The following is a 20124-nucleotide window of genomic DNA, read 5'->3' on the forward strand; positions in this document are numbered from 1 at the left end:
GCCTCACCTCCTTTATCTTTCGAACACGTGCCAGCCTGGCAGCCTCACGCTGGGCAGCATTTCTAGCCTCCTCTTCTAGCCTTAACTTCTCCTCTTGTGCCAATAACTGAGCAGAAATGATGAAACATAAAGGACACAAAGTTGAGAACAGAAAACTAAAATTGCAAAACAATTCTGCAAAGCAAATAATGGAAAATTAAGATCGGACCAAATTAAAACATAAGCCTGTTATCAGCACTTAGTTAAGATAAGTTGACGCTTAGCCTACCTAGCAACATGAAAGGCACTGCAAAGCTTATAAACGATAATTTGGGAAGTGTATTGATTCCGTTGAATTGAACCTTCAATTATCAATAAGCAACAAAAAAAACAAGGTTCTATGTAAAACTACATCTGCATGCATCTATCCCTTTGAGGCTCTGGGCTATATCCCTTACATAGACGGAGAATAAACTAGTTGCTTGTGTAAGCCTACCTCTGCTTGCAGCTTCTCGTCTATCAAGGTCTGCTGATTGGAAATTGCAGCATAGCGGTGCTCTTTGAGGTGGAGGATCTCATCTTCTCTGATAGGCCTGGTATCAAAATGAAACAAAGATTACCTCAAGCTCACCTTGACATTATTCTTCTGAAATGCATTTGCCCAGTCCCCTGAAACAAATTTTATAAAACATACCTGGGACAGCTTTGTGGACTCTCTGCCTGAAATTAGAATAAGACAACTTCAAACCAAAAGTGGGCAAAGAATAATGTGCAATATGACAACACTCATTGTGTCTTCTGTGCACCTTCAGACAATATCACACTTTGGGATTGTTTCAATCGAACAAATATGGTCTACATGTTCACACTTACCTCGTCACTCTCAACGAGGTTTTCAAACTGTGGAGAAAGAACTGCACTGTAAGTATTGGCTTGTTACATCACCTTCTTTCTTCGAACCAAGTGATTTATGGTAAAACATGTCATCTTCCAGAAAAATCTATGTAACATACCTCTATTGTGTAATGTTCCCCAGCAGTACTGCTTCTGAAGTATTTTGACCTGCATGGACAGAAATATGAAAATACTGTCATCAATTTAGGCTGATTTTGGTCACTTTGGATTTACATGATTGTCATAGCTAGTTCTTTCAACAGAATATATATGGAATATACATCAAAACTAACATTAAAGCCTAACTGATATCAACATCAAGCCTACAGTTTAAATCTGTGTACGTGACTAATACACTTTGATTTGTCAACTCAGAATGTGATTTTCCCTCTAAGGAAGCATGGAATGAGTCTTCTGCCTACAAAATGTTTTAGATTTGTTTAAATTAGAATTCAATAAAGCATAATCAAATATTAGAAGGAAACGCATTATGCACTCCCAAAAATGATGATTGGCAAGACCCATATGATTTTTTAGGATCTTGCAACCTTTCTGTTACTGACCCAACGCTCTAACCACTAGGCAAGGTGAGGAACGTTTCAGTATTGACAATAGGGTCACAGATTGAACAATGAGACAGATATTTCACCGGGTCTAGTGAAAAATGTACTCTTGCCAAAGTTTCCTAAAATCGCGTTTTTTAAGGAGTGCAAGGGCGAATTTAGTTATTGCACACGTGCACTTCACAGGCGTTCCCTAACGAAAATATGCAAATACATGGTATAATGCGCCAATAGGATCTCGCGAGTTCGTGCTTGACTCTGCCCCACTTCATATGCTTGTTCTGCCCACTATGACTCATTTGTTCATACTGGAAACTATAGGCTGTGGTCTATCTTGGGTTAGTTATAAACATCTTCGGTACAGTATAGGGTATAGGTTTAGAAACTATGATTGCTGAAAAACCTAACTACCTAGTAGAGAAAGGTATTTGACAAGCAACTGTGGCACGTATAAACTCTTGGGCACCGTGGAGGTTTTGACGCTGCATTGTAACGTTATTGTATGACAGCCAACCCACTGAATACGTGTATCTAGCTAGCTAACCTAAGCTGGTCAACGCTAGTTTAAAGGGCGTATCACTTACCCGCCTCCTCGTTTTATCCTGTTCGCTTCTCTTCTGAAGATCCCAGAACAATAAGCCCAACAGTTCCCCATCGCATTCTGTCAAAAATACAACTTCGTTGGGTTGGGCGCTAACTTCCTGGATATTCTGAGAAAATAGTTGGATAGCTAGCACAGGCGTTTCATTCCTAAAATCTTCGACCCGTCGCCGCGGACATTAGCTAGCGCTTAAAATTAAAGGGTGACATGACACCCAGTGCACAACAACTCATCGTGATACAGCCTATATTTTTATATACAGAAGCCTGTTGAACATCAAGATTAATCAGAAAAATGTGGCTAGCAACAGCCGTGGTTTTTTGAAGTCTCATTCAATACTTCCTTTTCCTCGTTCTAGGCACGTGACCCATGTTTAGCTACGGAATCTAACCTGGCTCAAACGAAATGTGCGCGCTTCAGATCCAAAAACACTGTTTTTCAGGCAAGAAACTACTAGGCCCACCATTATTTTTGTAAAACCAACAACTTTTTAGTGTCTTTTCCCCCATCCTCTGTAGTTCTTACATAGGACTGGTATAAATGAAAACATAGACAGCATATTAAATGTTGTACAACATTACAGTAGCCCACATATATTTTAAAACATTATTTTCTCCATTGACACATTGTTCCCTTGGCGCAATTTGGTAGATTATAATTTCAACACTCAATGATAAACATATGTACATGGTAAGCATAAAAATGGACATCTTTAAAAGTATAGATTGATAGTGGTTGCAGTTAAAGGAGATTTTGGGGTGTAAGCCTACCTGTGACCATCCAAATCTAATACATGAGAAGCCTGGGCTTCTAAGTTTAGTGCATATACTGCATTCAAAGCCAAGTGAAGAGATGGTGGTAATACAAGTTTTGAAGTCGTAAGTAATGTTTTGCTGTTGTTATTGTGGTAATTTCCTTAATAGGTGACATCAGAGGTCAACATTTGGGAACTCTGGGATATAGGCCTAATGGTGCTTTTGAGACAAAAAAAAATCCAAATCAAATGTATTTATATATCCCTTCTTACATCAGCTGAAATCTCAAAGTGCTGGGCAGTGTTGTAGTACTCAAGTCTGGTTTCAAGACCACATTGAGTGTTCGGTCTTGGATACATGTTTACACCGTCTCAGACAACGAGGACTCTTAATTGTTTCCCCGAGACCAGGAGAATTAAAAAAAACTCATAATTATCAACTCCCATTCAGTCAGCAGATAAAACCGCTTTGCCAGTCCAAATATCCTCACTCCTTTCAAGTCACCTTAATATTTTATCACCTATTGAAACCTGGGCTTACTACTTTACTCGTAACATTACTGTCCTTTGCTTTTGTTGAAAAATATCTTCAAACTTGGTTTGAATATCCTTGATTCGCTGTAGGGAAGAGTGGGGGAAATTGTTTGAAAGTTGCACGCTCACTATTAGTAAGGGGAGACCGAGGAAAGTTGTAAAATATTTTGTCTTATCTAATATAGCGAGGAAATTTGTAACATATTTTGTCTGTCTAATATAGACCTGTTTAGGTTAGTGCTAATTTGTAGAGTGCAGTGGTGGTGAAAGTCACATCGTAAAATACTACTTGAGTAAAAGTCTAAAGGTATTTGCTTTAAAATATACTTAAGTATCAAAGTAAATGTAACTGATCAAATATACTTAAGCATTAAAAGTCAAAGTATACATCATTTCTAATTCCTTATATTAAGCAAGCCAGAAGGCACCTTTTTCATGTTTTTTATTTTTTATTTACAGATAGCCAGGGACACACTCCAACACTCAGACATAATTTACAAATGAAGCGTGTGTGTTTAGTGAGTCCGCCAGATCAGAGGCAGTAGGGATGACCACAGATATTCTCTTAATAAGGGCGTGAATTTGACCATTTTCCTGTCCTGCTAAGCTTTTCAAAATGTAACTAATACTTTTGGGTGTCAGGAAAAATGTATGGAGTAAAAAGTACATTATTTTCTTTAGGAATGTAGTAAAGTAAAAGTAGTCAAAAATATAAATAGTAAAGTAAAGTACAGATACCCCCCAAAAAACTACTGAAGTAATACTGTCAAATATTTTTTACTTAAGTACTTTACACCATTGGTAGAGTGGCTCTGTATTTGCCATCATATTGCATTTTTTTCACCATTCTAAATCTCTAAAGAATCTTCTTCTTCTGTGGAGTTTAACGGAGGTTGGCATCCAATATGTTGCATTTCCGCCCCCAACTGAACATTAGTATAAATCCATTAGAGTTTTGTAAATATTTGTAATTACCCTACCTCATTAGAAACCTACTACCCCATTCCACTACTTTGACCCTACTTGCTTCTGCACCAAGGTTGGGATACCACCACTAAACACACCCTGTAACAAATATCGTATGCCCAAATACTTCCCTGTAGCTGCCACCACAACATCAATTTTCTGTGACTTACATTCTATTTCTGCGATAGAGTCGATAACCATTGCTTATGAACGCTAAGAAGCCAACCTTACTGAAGCATATATCAATCGTTGGCCTATCCCTCTGCTGGCACAGATGTTCTACTCTCAGGATCCCTCACCCTTAACCCATCCTTCTCTACTGTCTTCTCTGCATCATCATACAACACCTTTTGCACTACTCTGACTCTAGCCACCTCAATCTGCCTCGTACCGGACACTTCCGGTCCCCCCCAGCAACATGGGCACCCCTACAGTTGACACACACAATGGATCCACCAAAAGGCAAGAGTCCACTTTCTCCCAAAATATCACTCCTACTGGACCAGGTTCTTCTTTATCATGTCCATCGATACCAGGCTCGGGTCCGAGCTTTTCACCACACCTTCCATCTCACTTAACTAGCCCTCATTCACTTCCATTTCCCCTCCAGAACTCAGTCTGGCGCATGGCTCACTCTGTTTGTACTTGACACCAATCTTTTTCAACACCTCATCTTCATTTTTATCGCCATCTTCCTCAAATTCAACCTCTACTTTTCGCATTGTCTATTTTTTCCCCTCCAGTTCCTCTTCAGAAATCCACCTTTCTGTGTCCCTGTCCCAATATTCCTCTTCTCCCGACTTTGCCTGCAACCTGGTGGCATCCCGACGTAGCTCCATCTCATGATCGTCCTGCTCACCTCGAAAACGTGTCTTCTCCGAGTGCCAACATGTTGAGAGCATGATGAGTGGCCACACACAGAAACACGACCCCCAGACTCAACTCTGTTCTCTTCGTTCAACTGCATGGCCTTCTCTCTTCCACCTTCCCACTTGGTCATGACAGCAGCAGAAGTGCACCAGTAATTAGGTCATAATAAAGATTGTCCATGCACCACATCTGTGTTAGTTTATACACAGCTAATCAGCAGAGAACAAGCACGCACATTAACAGGTTTATGTAATTACCCTTAGTTATCAACTCCAATAAATACTTTGGCCTGCAAACACTTGCATAATATTACCACATTACAAAGAATGTATTGCATATTTTACTGTGGTTTCAGGTTTAGCCAGGCTACTTTGATTCTGGTATTGTGGAACAGTGCTGCTCCTCTCCTTCTCCTTGCCCCAACCTCGGCTACAATTTCGCCAGGCGGAACCAGGGGTACAACTGACATTGTACACCGACTTTCTTTCCGTGACCATGAAACAGTCAAACATTATTAGGCCAAATAGCCACAGAACAGGGCCAGTCATTTCTACATGATGTCATTCATAAAGATTATAACGCATCTTCAATCACCATAAGAGACTGATAAACCCCTGCCCTCATTGAGCAGAAAGAGGATTCTCCTATCAACTTTCATAATAACCAGTTCTCCTTATTAAAACCATCACTCACTGAGCCTTTCTTCCCATCACCATGTTTGACAGCGAATTAATGTCCTTACTGGCACGGTAATGGATTCAAATCTGATCATCCAAATTCTATTTTTTACGGCTATTTTAATTCGCAACACAGAAAATCGTATCAAATCCCATATACATCCTCAAGCGTCGCCCCATCCACCTACTTACCTCCACAGCATCCCTTGTTCCTCTCACAATAGCGTCTGGCATCGTCATGGAAAACGTGAAGCAGAGCCACGCTGGATTTTCCATGATGCTAGTGAGTTAACAGGGACAAAAAGCACTGTTGTCCCAATTTTATACACAGTATATTACAGAGGAGGTACTGCCAACGAGTGGTTCATTGATAAATGGCTATGGTGATTATACAGCACGTCTCACATCATTCTAGGTTAACTAAATATGGAAAATAGTGAAAATAGTGAATATGGTCAAATAAATCTGCTGTTTGTATGCCATCTTGTCAGTAATAGAACACACACGCACGCACACACACACATGCACACACACACACACACACACACACAACAGGAAGTGACTTTACACCACAAATAGTAGTGGTAATTGACATCTACTGGATGCTCCTGTTCTTCAACCTGTCTCTAAAGTACTTTGCTCATTTCCCATTTCTTCACAATGACGTTGGAGTCACCTCAACCATACGCGTGTAGGAGCCTGCAGGTCTTTCTAGTGTCCGAAAGAAATTACTCTGTCTGCTGCCCAGAGAGGTGACAGGGTAAAATATCCTTTAAAATAGTCCTGTTTATAGTGGATAAATGTGCATTCATATAACAGTGGAATAGGTCTGCAAAATCCTGGTACATTTTTTGAAATTCCTACTTTTTGCAGAAATTCCAGTAGGAAGATTCCCAGAATCTGTAGGAAATAAACAGGAAATCCAGAATCCTCCAACCGGGAATTTAAGGAAAGTTACTGGAATTTTACAAGACAACAATGGATTGTGGCAAGTCATCCACCTCGAGTGAGGGAAAAGGCAGATGGATTCTCCATTCATTCATTCATCACGCCCATCTCAATGGATATCCCAGTGTGTGTGGTTCATGACAGACACACAGTATTACCACTCAGTACATTGCAAAGACATTCCACAAACATTCCCAAGAGACTCATATCAATGGGAACCATCTAGTTGGTTTTTAAATGACTACACTTTGTAGTAATGGAAAAAAGACAACTACTGCACAGACTGTACAGTGTACACAGAATTCATGAAGGAATGCATTCTCTTTCCCTCTTTCTCAATGGGAAACTGTAGGAGAAAACGTGGCTTTAGTGTCCTATGTTGAGTTTATTAATAGATGTTATATGTCTCAGAACTTCGAGCAATGAAGGAGCAAAGTAAAACATAGACAAATGCAATGGTAACTTCACATCTGCCATCAAAGAGAGCCTACTGGTCTCCCTATAGAACATATTAAAATACACACTCTTCCTCCACTACTGTGACTCCCTCTGGCAGATAAAAAAAAAATGTATTTGATGACTTTGGACAAAGAAATTCCCAGAAGCTTCGCAGACAATCTTTTGCTTTCATTACAGCAAAATCGACCTCTATCAAAATCTATAAAAGTAATTATGTTTGGGCAATTCCAAGGTAACAGAGTGATGCTGAGACTCAGATCTTTCCCTTTAAAACATAAGTTAAATAAATAAATAAAACTATGATTGCTAAGTTAAACAAGCCATTACAACTCTATTCACAAGGACTACTTTTAACAATTTCCGCGGAAATATTTACAAAAACACATTTACTTAAGGAACCGTGCAGATGCTAATTTTGGTAACAGAATGACGACACAAAGAGCACAAACTATAATTCTGCTGCCAAACTTTGCATCTGCACTGTTCTTCAAGTAAATGTATTTTTGTCAAATTATCTGTGAAAATTGTTAAAAGTCATCCTTGTTGTTGCTGTATGTTTTTTTAAAAACTTAACTCATTGGTTTGTGTTTGACATACATTTTAAAGTAAAAAAGAATATGAGATTCTGCATCATTCTGTTACTGTGGATTTACCCGTTTATTAATTGAATTTATATTGATCAAAATACATCAAAGCCAGTGATGTAATCTTCATCAAGAGTAAGGATTCAACAGCATAGATCAGAGGTCACATTTTCTCCAGTCTCCTGTCATTTTATTTCCACACAAATAGTTTTATCAAAAATAAGTAAAATGGAAGTGTTCAAAAATAAAACATAGCCATGAAAGACAATCAAATCAGGACTTTCATAGACTACACATGGGTGTTTCTTTTCTGTCTTTCTTAAAATGTGTTGCCCCTTTTTCTCCCCAATTTTGTGGTATCCAATTGGTAGTTACAGTCTTGTCTCATTGTTGCAACTCCCGTACGGACTCGGGAGAGGTGAAGGTCGAGAGCCGTGCGTCCTCTGAAACACAACCCAACCAAGCCGTACTGCTTCTGGACACAATGCCCTCTTAACCCGGAAGCCAGCCGCACCAATGTGTCGGAGGAAACGCGTACACCTTGCAACCGTGTCAGCGTGCACTGCGCCCGGCCAGCCACAGGAGTCGCTAGTGCGTGATGGGACAAGGACTTCCCTGCCAGTCAAACCCTCACATAACCTGGACGACGCTGGGCCAATTGTGTGCCGCACCACGGGTCTCCTGGTCGAGGCCGGCTGCGACAAAGCCTGGACTCAAACCCAGAATCTCTCGGGAGGCCCTGACACCTGGGTGTTTATAGAATTTTTTTGAATTCCGGCCTTACTCTGAAAGGCCCAGTGCAGTCAAAATCATGCTTTTCTGTGTTTTATCAATATTTCCACACTATAAGGTTGGAATAATACTGTGGAATTGTGCAAATGATGATAATACCATTTTAGTGTAAGAGCTGTTTGAAAGGACTGCCTGAAATTTCAGCCTGGGATGGCATTTTGGCCTGCATAATGACATCACCAGGTGGTAAATTGGTTAATAGACCAATAAGAAAGAGAATTCCGAACCTCTCTGCCAATATCAGTTCATTTTCCCCTCCCCACTGAGACCACTCCCAGACAGTCCTAGCAAAACCCTTGCTTGAGAAACTGCTCTTTGTGCTAAGAAGCTACTTTTGTTTATTTTTGACAATTTAAAGTATGGCACTTCTTTGTTACCCAGAAATGATTTGATATTGAGAGAAAAACAGCTGCATTGGATCTTTAAATTACTTCAACCAGGGGCTACATCACCTTTATGCAGTAGATCTGAAACAACAGTACCGTAGCGATGTAAGTAGAATCTGTTTGTCATCGTTAAATGTCTAATCTACACTGGACTGGTGCTGCTGGGTTTTCTAGTGGCAGGCCCAAATGAAGCGATTTGCCTAAGCCGTCTGTTGAGGGGATGGAGTGTGAGTGACCCCCTGTGGAACCGTGCTCAATTTCAGCACTGCCTGTAAGCCCCAGTCCACTAAGGCGATAAAGACAGACACCGCTCCTTCTGAATATAGGTCATTTAGCAGGGTTTCCTATGCAGGGCAGACTCCTATGTAGCTCCATGGGGAGCGATGAGTGTAAATTGCTTCATCTTCACTTTCAATACTCTCTGTAATAGCTATGTACAGTGTGGCTCATGTGGCTTTATTGACCCAACATCTGTTTTGAGATCACTCAAGGTTAAGACTTTGACATTCACTGTAACCTACTACAGTAGTGTGGCATTAGCCAATCCCTGATCAGAGATTCTCTCTACCTCTTAGTGCCCTCCAGGAATAGGTTAATTGGGCTACACAGGAAAATCCTATTTAAATTCAGAAGACAAGTATATAGAAGTGGAAAGACCCTGGTTTCCCTACTTTCTGGAAGTGTGTTTCCTGCTACTAGTTTCCTGCTACTAGGACATGCACTCTCTCTCTGTTTGTGAGGGGAGGGAAGTGTCATTAATCAAAACCATGTGATCTAATTTCATGTATACTGTGTGTATTCTATTCCCACGAGTAAACTTTGGACGGATGCATGCATAGTTCCTAAAGAAGTAAGTAGAGCCGGCCGGATATCATCAAACGTGACCCAATTCAGGAAGCTAGGTGTATGTTATTTTCCCCCATGTGGGCCAGGCTCCTATCAATTTGAGTTCTAACCAATGAGCTTCAGCCCCTTGCCATTTGAGTGACAGCTAGCAAGATGCACACACAGCAAACATTATTGCGTTTAGCAGAAGCTCTTATCTAGAACAACTAGATATCTAGAACAACAGTGAGTGCATATATTTTTGGTACTTTTTCATACTGGTCCCCCATGGGAAATGAACCCACAACCTTGACGTTGCAAGCGCCATTCTCTATCAATTGAGCCACATGGGACCAATTATTATTGCGTCAGCATTTTGTATATGGATACCTCTTCAAAGTTTGCTCTGTCTTCATTCTATCTAGATCCTGAAATCTGGGTCCCAGAAATGTGGTACTTCAACCAAGATCAGCCATGTCTCCCAGCCAGAGTCACATCCATGGTGATGCACTAGATGGTGTAGATAAGGGTCTGTCTGAATGTAATCACCCTATCTCTGCTCAGCACATTTCTGTTAAGTCAGTGTCCGTCTACAGTGGTTCCCAAACTTTTTAAAGCCCCGTACCCCTTCATACATTCAACCTCCATCTGCATACCCCCTCTAGCACCAGGTTCAGCGCACTCTTAAATGGTTATTTTTTGTCATCTTTGTAAGCCTGCCACACAGACACACACTATTCAATACATTTATTAAACATAAGAATGATTGTGAGTAGTCGTCACAGCCCGGCTCGTGGGAAGTGACAAAGAGCTATTATAGGACCAGGGCACAAATAATAAAATCATAATAATCAATACATTTGCTCTTTATTTAGCCATCTTACATATAAAACCTTATTTGTTCACAATTGTGAATAACTCACCACAGGTTAATGAGAAGGGTGTGCTTGAAAGGATGCACATAACTCTGCAATGTTGGGCTGTATTGGAGTCTCAGTCTTAAATCATTTTCCACCCAAAGTCTGTACCTGTATTTCGTTTTCATGCTAGTGAGGGCCGAGAATTCACTCTCACATACGTACATGGTTGCAAAGGGCATCAGTGTCTTAATTAACAGCGCGATTTGCCAAGGCAAGAAACTCTGAGCGCAGTCCTATCCAGAAATTATCTGGCAGTGGCTTCTGATTAAATAACATTTTCACAGAACTGCTTGTTGCAATTTCGATGAGGCTCTCTTGTTGGATATCGGTAAGTGGACTGGAGGCAGGGCATGAAGGGATAACAAATCCAGTTGTTTGTGTCGTCCGTTTCGTGAAAGTACCTGCGTAATTGCGCAACCAGCTCACTCAGGTGCTTTGCTTTCTCACACATGACGTTGTCCCTAAGCTTGAGTTAATTTGCACACAAAAAAATCATACAATGATGGAAAGACCTGTGTGTTGTCCTTGTTAATGCAGACAGAAAAGAGCTCCAACTTCTTAATCATAGACTCAATTTTGTCCCGCAAGTTGAATATACAGTTGAAGTCCAAAGTTTACATACACAAACGATAGTTTTGGCAAGTCGGTTAGGACATCTACTTTGTGCATGACACAAGTATTTTACCAACAATTGTTTACAGACAGATTATTTCACTTATAATTCACTGTATCACAATTCCAGTGGGTCAGAAGTTTACATACACTAAGTTCACTGCCTTTAAAAAGCTTGGGAAATTCCAGAAAACTATGTCATGGCTTTAGAAGCTTCTGATAGGCTAATTGGCGTCATTTGAGTCAATTGGAGATGTGTACCTATGGATATATTTCAAGGCATACCTTCAAACTCAGTGCCTCTTTTGACATCATTGGACATCATTGGAAAATAAAAAGAAATCAGCCAAGACCTCAGAAAAACAATTGTAGACCTCCACAAGTCTGGTTCATCCTTCGGAGCAATTTCCAAACGCCTGAAGGTACCACGCTCATCTGTACAAACAATAGTACGCAAGTATAAACACCATGGGACAATGCAGCCGTCATACCGCTCAGGAAAGAGAGGCGTTCTGTCTCCTAGAGATGAATGTACTTTGGTGCGAAAAGTGCAAATTAATCCCACAACATCAGTAAAGGACCTTGTGAAGATGCTGGAGGAAACAGGTACAAAAGTATCTATATCCACAGTAAAACGAGTCCTATATCGACGTAACCTGAAAGGCCGCCCAGCAAGGAAGAAGCCACTGCTCCAAAACTGCCATAAAAAACTGCAACTGCACATGGGGACAAAGATTGTACCTGTTGGAAAAATGTCCTCTGGTCTGATTAAACAAAAATAGAACTGTTTGGCCATAATGACCACCATTATGTTTGGAGGAAAAAGGGGGAGGCTTACAAGCCGAAGAACACCATCCCAACCATGAAGCACGGGGGTGGCAGCATCATGTTGTGGGGGTGCTTTGCTGCAGGAGGGACTGGTGCACTTCACAAAATATAAAATGATGTGGATATATTGAAGCAACATCTCAAGACGTCTGTCGGGAAGTTAAAGCTTGGTCGCAAATGGGTCTTCCAAATGGACAATGACCCCAAGCATACTTCCAAAGTTATGGCAAAATAGCTTAAGGACATCAAAGTCAAGGTATTGGAGTGGCCATCACAAAGCCCTGACCTCAATCCTATAGAAATTGTGTGGGCTGAACTGAAAAATGTGTGCGAGCAAGGTAGGCCTGCAAACCTGACTCAGTTTCACCAGCTCTGTCACGAGGAATGGGCCAAAATTCACCCAACTTATTGTGGGAAGCTTGTGTAAGGCTACCCGAAACATTTGACCCAAGTTAAACAATTTAAAGGCAATACTACCAAATACTAATTGAGTGGGAATGTTTGGGAATGTGATGAAAGAAATAATAGCTTAAATAATTTCCTCTACTGTAATTCTTATATTTCACATTCTTAAGATAGTGGTGATCCTAACTCAGACAAGTGAAAATGATGGTCAGTAAAGTAAACTTGAAGCTCGTCTCTCAATTCAAAAAAACGTGTCAATACTTTGCCCCTTGATAACCAGTGCACTTCTGCATGTTGTAAAAGCGTTACATGGTCGCTGTCCATATTGTTGCATAGTGCAGAAAATACACGAGTTCAGGGGCCTTGCTTTAACAAATTTAACCATTTTCACTGTAGTGTCCAAAACGTCTTTCAAGCTGTCAGGCATTTCCTTGGTAGCAAGAGCCACCATCTCGTGGATGCTGCAGTGTACCCAAGTGAATTCGGGAGCATCTGCTTACACACGCGTTTACTGCTCCACTATGTCTCCATCATGGCTTTTGCACCGTCAATACAGATACCAACATGAGCAGCAGCTACGTTTGGCTACATATGGACCTTTAGTGGAATTCCCGCGAGAGAGTAAACGGTTAATGTGATTGGATCTTAATTATTTGACTAGGCTACCTGTATTTGTTGTTATTTCGCTTAACACTAGATGGTTTCATTTTAGGCAGTGAAAATGGTACTCTGGCGAGAAAAAACCTCACCCAAATGTGTAGCCCCGTTGGAAAATGTAAATGGACTTTTTGAAAATGTTAAAAACTAAAAAAAATGTTAAAAAATGTTTATTTGGCGTTCCCTCGACAGCATTGGGGCGGCAGGTAGCCTAGTGGTTAGAGCATTGGACTTGTATCAGAAAGGTTGCAAGATTGAATCCCCGAGCTGAGCTGACAAGATAAAAATCTGTCATTCTGCCCCTGAACAAGGCAGGTAACCTGTCTGTTCATAGGCCATCATTGAAAATAAGAATTTGTTCAACTGACTTGTGTAGTTAAATAAAATAAAAATGTAAATTGCGCGTACCCCAGTTTGGGAATACCTGCTCTACAATAACTTTCAGTAGTCCAACCATAAAAGGTGGAATAGGGTCTTTTGGAGCACACAGGAAACATTGTGTATTGGCTGGTATTTTATAGATCAAATTTGCTTTTGTTTGTATGTGTACAAATGCAACGATAACAAACTGTCTTAGGTCTAAGTTGATTGGAAATCGCCCACTCTCTTGCATTTTGTGTAAGGCTGAAAATGCTCATAACCATGTATCGCCTCCCACCCATCCACATATGACCCTGCACATCTTAAATCGGCAAGGCAGCCCACACTCTCTCTTGGAAGAGATCCCAATATAAACAGGTCAAAGAGCCTCCATGTAACGCACATCATACATACAGCAGGGTAGTGTTAATTCTCACTGCAGGAAAATGGAAGGCTGGCAGGATAAGGAGGGACAGGTTGAAAGCGAGTTGAAACTCGTGTTCTAAAATAAGTTGCCATGTTGAGTTCGAAAACTGTTGATTCAGTACATGAAATATTGGCCTTGGCCTCCACCTAGAAAACATAGATAACACTACTGTAGCGTCAGAATCAGAATCACCTTTATTTGCCAAAAACATGAAATGGTGCTGCCACAATAAACAGAATAGAGAGACAGACGGGAGGGAGGGAGGGAGGGAGGGAGGGAGGGAGGGAGGGAGGGAGGGAGGGAGGGTGGGACCAAAAACATAGATAGATGGAGGGAGGGAGGGAGGGAGGGAGGGAGGGAGGGAGGGACAGTATATATGGAGAAAAAAATATGGACTAAGAATTTACACAATCCACATACAGTATGAACACAGATGCCAAAAACTGCAGACTACACTGTAAACACTACAAGCTACATTATAACCATGCATGTAGAGATGTATGAAGAACTGCGGGATGGTGCCATTCCACTTCTGATATAATGTCAATCACAATTTGCGTTATCTACTCTGTTGACTCTGTTGATAGCATCTCACTCCAGTTCTATTGTCATTACATTGGCTACCTGTAAAGTATTGAGCTCACAGCAAGTCACTCCATGATAGACATGGTTGTTCCATACAACCCATGCAAGATGTTCCACTCCCAAGGCATGTTAACAATACCAAGGTTGGTAGAAACGAGACTGGGGGCAGAACATTCTCAATCAGAGCTCCACAGTTATGGAACAGCTTGCCAAGTCATGTGACAGGGGTAGTGGGGCACATGCCAGATGCCTCATGCCAAATGCCTAAAGGGAAATATTTAACACTTTACTGGTATCATCATCCCCATGCACTGCTTCTAAAATTGTCCCCATTTCTTCTAGTACAGGGGTATGCGCAATGCCGTTGGGGGTACGCCAAATAAACATTTAATAAAAAAATAAAAACAATATAATTGTATTTTTTCTTCACATTTTCAAACAGTACATTTATATTTTCCAACGGGGCTATACATTTGGGTGAGTTTTTTTTCTCGCCTGAGTATAGCCTCGTTTCACTGCCAAAAATAACATTAAATCTAGTGTTCAGCGAAATAACAACACAATGTATTTGTACATTTTATTAACCTTTATTTAACTAGGCAAGTCAATTAAGATCAAATTCTTATTTACAATGACAGCCTACCCCGGCCAAACCTGGACGACGCTGGGCCAATTGTGCGCCTTCCTATGGGACTCCCAATAACATCCATATCTGATGCAGCCTGGAATCAAACCAGGGACCACACTGACACCTCTTAAACTGAAATGCAGTGCCTTAGACCGCTGCGCCACTCGGGAGCCCAAAAATGCAAATGCAGGTAATCTAGTCAAATAATTAACCGTTACTCTCTTGCGGGGAAACTTGCGCAGACAGTTAGAATCGAAACATGAAAATTTGAAAAATAAGTCAAGGGAGTTATTTGAGTGAGAATAAAAACACATTTTGAGTAGTAAAACATGTATAATAGCAACAGATAAGATAACAGATAATAAGAAGGGGCTAGAAGCGTCTTATATGGTGAGCTACAGAGTGACTAAGACAGGCAAGCCCCATACTATTGTGGAGGACTTAATTCTTCCTGCTGCCGCAGATATGGCTGGGACAATGCTGGGGGAAAAGGCCCCAGAAAACTATACAGACAATGCCTTCATCAAACAACATTGTTTCACAACGCATCAGTGACATGGCAGAGATGTTTTGAAACAATCACTGCTTCGCATACAAGCCAGTGAATTATATGCGTTATAGCTGGAAGAGTCAACAGACATGGAGGGCCTGGCACAGCTTCTGGTATATGTCCGTTACATTTATGGAGGGGTCAATTAAGGAAGACATGCTCTTCTGCAAACCACTGGAAACCAGAACAACCTGAGAGGATATTTTTAAAGTAAAGGACAGATTTGTGACAACAAATGGACTTTGGTGGTCAAGATGTGTTGGTATCTGTACTGATGGAACAAAAACCATGACAGGGAGACATAGTGGAGTGGTAAAGCGTCTGCAAGCAGTTGCTCCCAACGCCACTTGGGTACACTGCAGCATCCACCGAGAGGCTCTTGCTGCCAAGGGAATGCCTGACAACTTGATAGACGTTTTGGACACTACAGTGAAAATTGTTAACTTTGTTAAAGCAAGGCCCCTGAACCCTCATGTATTTTCTGCACTATGCAGTGATTTGGGCAACATGTAACGCTTTTACAACACATAGAAGTGTGCTGGTTATCAAGGGGCAAAGTATTGACGCGTTTTTAAAAAATTGAGAGACGAGCTTAAAGTTTTCTTTGCCGACCACAATTTTCACTGTCTGACAGCTTGCATGATGATGAGTTTCTCATACGACTGGCCTATCTGGGTGATGTTTTTTCTTGCCTAAATTATCTGAATCTAGCATTACAGGGACTCTCCGCAACTATATTAAACGTGTGGGACAGAATTGAGTCTATGATTAAGAAGTTGGAGCTCTTTTCTGTCTGCATTAACAAGGACAACACACAGGTCTTTCCATCATTGTATGATTTTTTGTGTGCAAATTAACTCAAGCTTAGGGACAACGTCAAATGTGATAAAGCGAAGCACCTGAGTGAGCTGGTTGCGCAATTACGCAGGTACTTTCACGAAACGGACGACACAAACAACTGGATTTGTTATCCCTTCATGCCCTGCCTCCAGTCCACTTACCGATATCTGAACAAGAGAGCCTCATCGAAATTGCAACAAGCGGTTCTGTGAAAATTTTATTTAATCAGAAGCCACTGCCAGATGATTTCTGGATAGGACTGCGCTCAGAGTTTCTTGCCTTGGCAAGTCACGCTGTTAATTAAGACACTGATGCCCTTTGCAACCATGTACGTATGTGAGAGTGAATTCTCGGCCCTCACTAGCATGAAAACTAAATACAGGCACAGACTGGTGGGAAATGATTTAAGACTGAGACTCTCCAATACAACCCAGCGTTGCAGAGTTATGTGCATCCTTTCAAGCACACCCTTCTCATTAACCTGTGGTGAGTTATTCACAATTTGAACAAATAAGGTTTTATATGTAAGATGGCTAAATAAAGAGCAAATGTATTGATTATTATTGTATTATTATTTGTGCCCTGGTCCTATAAGAGCTCTTTGTCACCTCCCACGAGACGGGTTGTGACAAACTCACACTCATTATTATGTTTAATGTTTTATTGTATAGTGTGTGTGTAGCAGGCTTACAATGATGACAAAAAACAACATTTGAGAGAGCACTGACCCTGGTGCTAGAGGGGGTACGAATGTTTGAAGGGGTACGGGACTATAAAAAGTTGGGGAACCACTGTTCTAGTAGATTTGGTCCCACTGTGACAGTCAGAGCATTAACATACAGTGCATTCGGAAATTGTATCTGTCTGTGCAGATGGACAATTCAGCATTGTTCATGTGGCAGTGGGGACTGTAGGGGATTTGCCCGCACACTGAGCAGTACATTTTCTAGACTACGCCACCTAGAATCATATTTTTGGGATCATATACAGTGACTATACAGTGATGTATAGAAGAAAAAAAACAAACAGAAATACCTTATTTACATAAGTATTCAGACCCTTTGCTATGAGACTCGAAATTGAGATCAGGTGCATCCTGTTTCCATTGTTCATCCTTGAGATGATTCTACAACTTGATTGAAGTCCACCTGTGGTAAATTCAATTGATTGAACATGATTTGGAAAGGCACACACCTGTCAATATATGGTTCCACAGTTGACAGTGAATGTCAGAGCAAAAACCAAGCCATGAAGTTGAAGGAATTGTCCATAGAGCAGTGGTGTAAAGAGTACTCAATTGTCATACTTCAATAAAAGTAAAGATACCTTAATAGAAAATGACTAAGGTAAAAGTGAAGTAAGGTACTACTTGGGTAAAGTCTAAAAGTATTTGGTTTTAAATATACTTAGGTATAAAAAGTAAATGGAATTACTAAAATGTACATAAGTATCAAAAGTTAAAGTATAAATCATTTCAAGTTCCTTATATTAAGCAATCCAGATGGCATATTTAATTTTTTATTGATGGATAGCCAGGGGCACACTCCAACACACAGACATCATTTAAAAACAAAGCATTTGTGTTTAGTGAGTCTGCCAGATCAGAGGCATTAGGGATGATCAGGGACCATTTTCCTGTCAAAATGTAATACTTTTGGGTGTCAGAGAAAATGTATGTAGTAAAAAGTACATTATTTTCTATAGAAATGCAGTGAAGTAAAAGTCAAAGTTGGCAAAAAATATGAAGAGTAAAGTAAAGTACAAATACCCCAAAAAACAACTAAAGTAGTATTTTAAAGTATTTTTACTTAAGTACTTTACACCACTGCCGTAGAGCTCCGAGACAGGATTGTCGAAGCACAGATCTGGGGAAGGGTGCCAAAAGATGTCTGCAGCATTGAAGGCCCCTAAGAACACAGTGGCCTCCATCATTCTTAAATGGAAGAAGTTTGGAACCACCAAGACTCATTCTAGAGCTGGCCGCCCGGCAAAACAAGTTCAATCCAAGATGGAGTAGCAGTCAGACGTCTTTGTCTTTGTCTTGTCTCGTCCCATGTATATATATTTTTATACACTGCTCAAAAAAATAAAGGGAACACTTAAACACAATGTAACTCCAAGTCAATCAAACTTCTGTGAAATCAAACTGTCCCCTTAGGAAGCAACACTGATTGACACTAAATTTCACATGCTGTTGTGCAAATGGAATGGACAAACAGGTGGAAATTATAGGCAATTAGCAAGACACCCCCAATAAAGGAGTGGTTCTGCAGGTGGAGACCACAGACCACTTCTCATTTCCTATGCTTCCTGGCTGATGTTTTGGTCACTTTTGATTGCTGGCGGGGCTTTCACTCTAGTGGTAGCATAAGACGGAGTCTACAACCCACACAAGTGGCTCAGGTAGTGCAGCTCATCCAGGATGGCACATCAATGCGAGCTGTGGCAAGAAGGTTTGCTGTGTCTGTCAGCGTAGTGTCCAGAGCATGGAGGTGCTACCAGGAGACAGGCCAGTACATCAGGAGACGTGGAGGAGGCCGTAGGAGGGCACAGCAGGACCGCTACCTCCGCCTTTGTGCAAGGAGGAGCAGGAGGAGCACTGCCAGAGCCCTGCAAAATGACCTCCAGCAGGCCACAAATGTGCATGTGTCTGCTCAAACGGTCAGAAACAGTCTCCATGAGGGTGGTATGAGGGCCCGACGTCCACAGGTGGGGGTTGTGCTTACAGCCCAACACCGTGCAGGACGTTTGGCATTTGCCAGGGAACACCAAGATTGGCAAATTCGCCACTGGCGCCCTGTGCTCTTCACAGATGAAAGAAGGTTAACACTGAGCACGTGACAGATGTGACAGAGTCTGGAGACACCGTGCAGAACGTTCTGCTGCCTGCAACATCCTCCAGCATGACCGGTTTGGCGGTGGGTCAGTCATGGTGTGGGGTGGTATTTCTTTGGGGGGCCGCACAGCCCTCCATGTGCTAGCCTGACTGCCATTAGGTACCGAGATGAGATCCTCAGACCCCTTGTGAGACCATATGCTGGTGCGATTGGCCCTGGGTTCCTCCTAATGCAAGACAATGCTAGACCTCATGTGGCTGGAGTGTGTGAGCAGTTCCTGCAAGAGGAAGGCATTGATGCTATGGACTGGCCCACCCGTTCCCCAGACCTGAATCGAATTGAGCACATCTGGGACATCATGTCTCGCTCCATCCACAAACGCCACGTTGCACCACAGACTGTCCAGGAGTTGGCGGATGCTTTAGGCCAGGTCTGGGAGGAGATCCCTCAGGAGACCATCCGCCACCTCATCAGGAGCATGTGGAGGCCACACACACTACTGAGCCTCATTTTGACATGTTTTAAGGACATTACATCAAAGTTGGATCAGCTTGTAGTGTGGTTTTCCACTTTAATTTTGAGTGAGGACTCCAAATCCAGACCTCCAAGGGTTGATAAATTTGATTTCCATTGATAATTTGTG

General features: G+C 41.4%; 1 protein-coding gene across 2 annotated transcripts in view; it reads right to left on the reverse strand.

The window, feature by feature from the left end:
* The window catches only part of LOC110505098 (AP-1 complex-associated regulatory protein), a 107840-nt gene that overhangs the window by 4818 nt on the left and 82898 nt on the right, over positions 1-20124 (reverse strand). Inside the window, exons 2-7 of one of the 2 annotated variants that reach the window (XM_090219752.1) lie at positions 2021-2097; positions 993-1041; positions 853-879; positions 674-699; positions 476-572; positions 8-106 (exon numbers count right to left, since the gene is read on the reverse strand). In XM_090219752.1, the coding sequence (XP_090075878.1) occupies positions 8-106; positions 476-572; positions 674-699; positions 853-879; positions 993-1041; positions 2021-2091 (369 nt within the window). In that variant the 5' untranslated portion in view covers positions 2092-2097. Of the gene's footprint in view, positions 1-7; positions 107-475; positions 573-673; positions 700-852; positions 880-992; positions 1042-2020; positions 4014-20124 lie in introns of those variants that run through there. The other variant, XM_021584067.3, reaches the window with a different exon arrangement.

Source organism: Oncorhynchus mykiss, chromosome 25, assembly GCF_057628025.1.
Source record: "Oncorhynchus mykiss isolate SJ-2025 chromosome 25, ASM5762802v1, whole genome shotgun sequence".
In the NCBI taxonomy this organism is placed as follows: domain Eukaryota; kingdom Metazoa; phylum Chordata; class Actinopteri; order Salmoniformes; family Salmonidae; genus Oncorhynchus; species Oncorhynchus mykiss.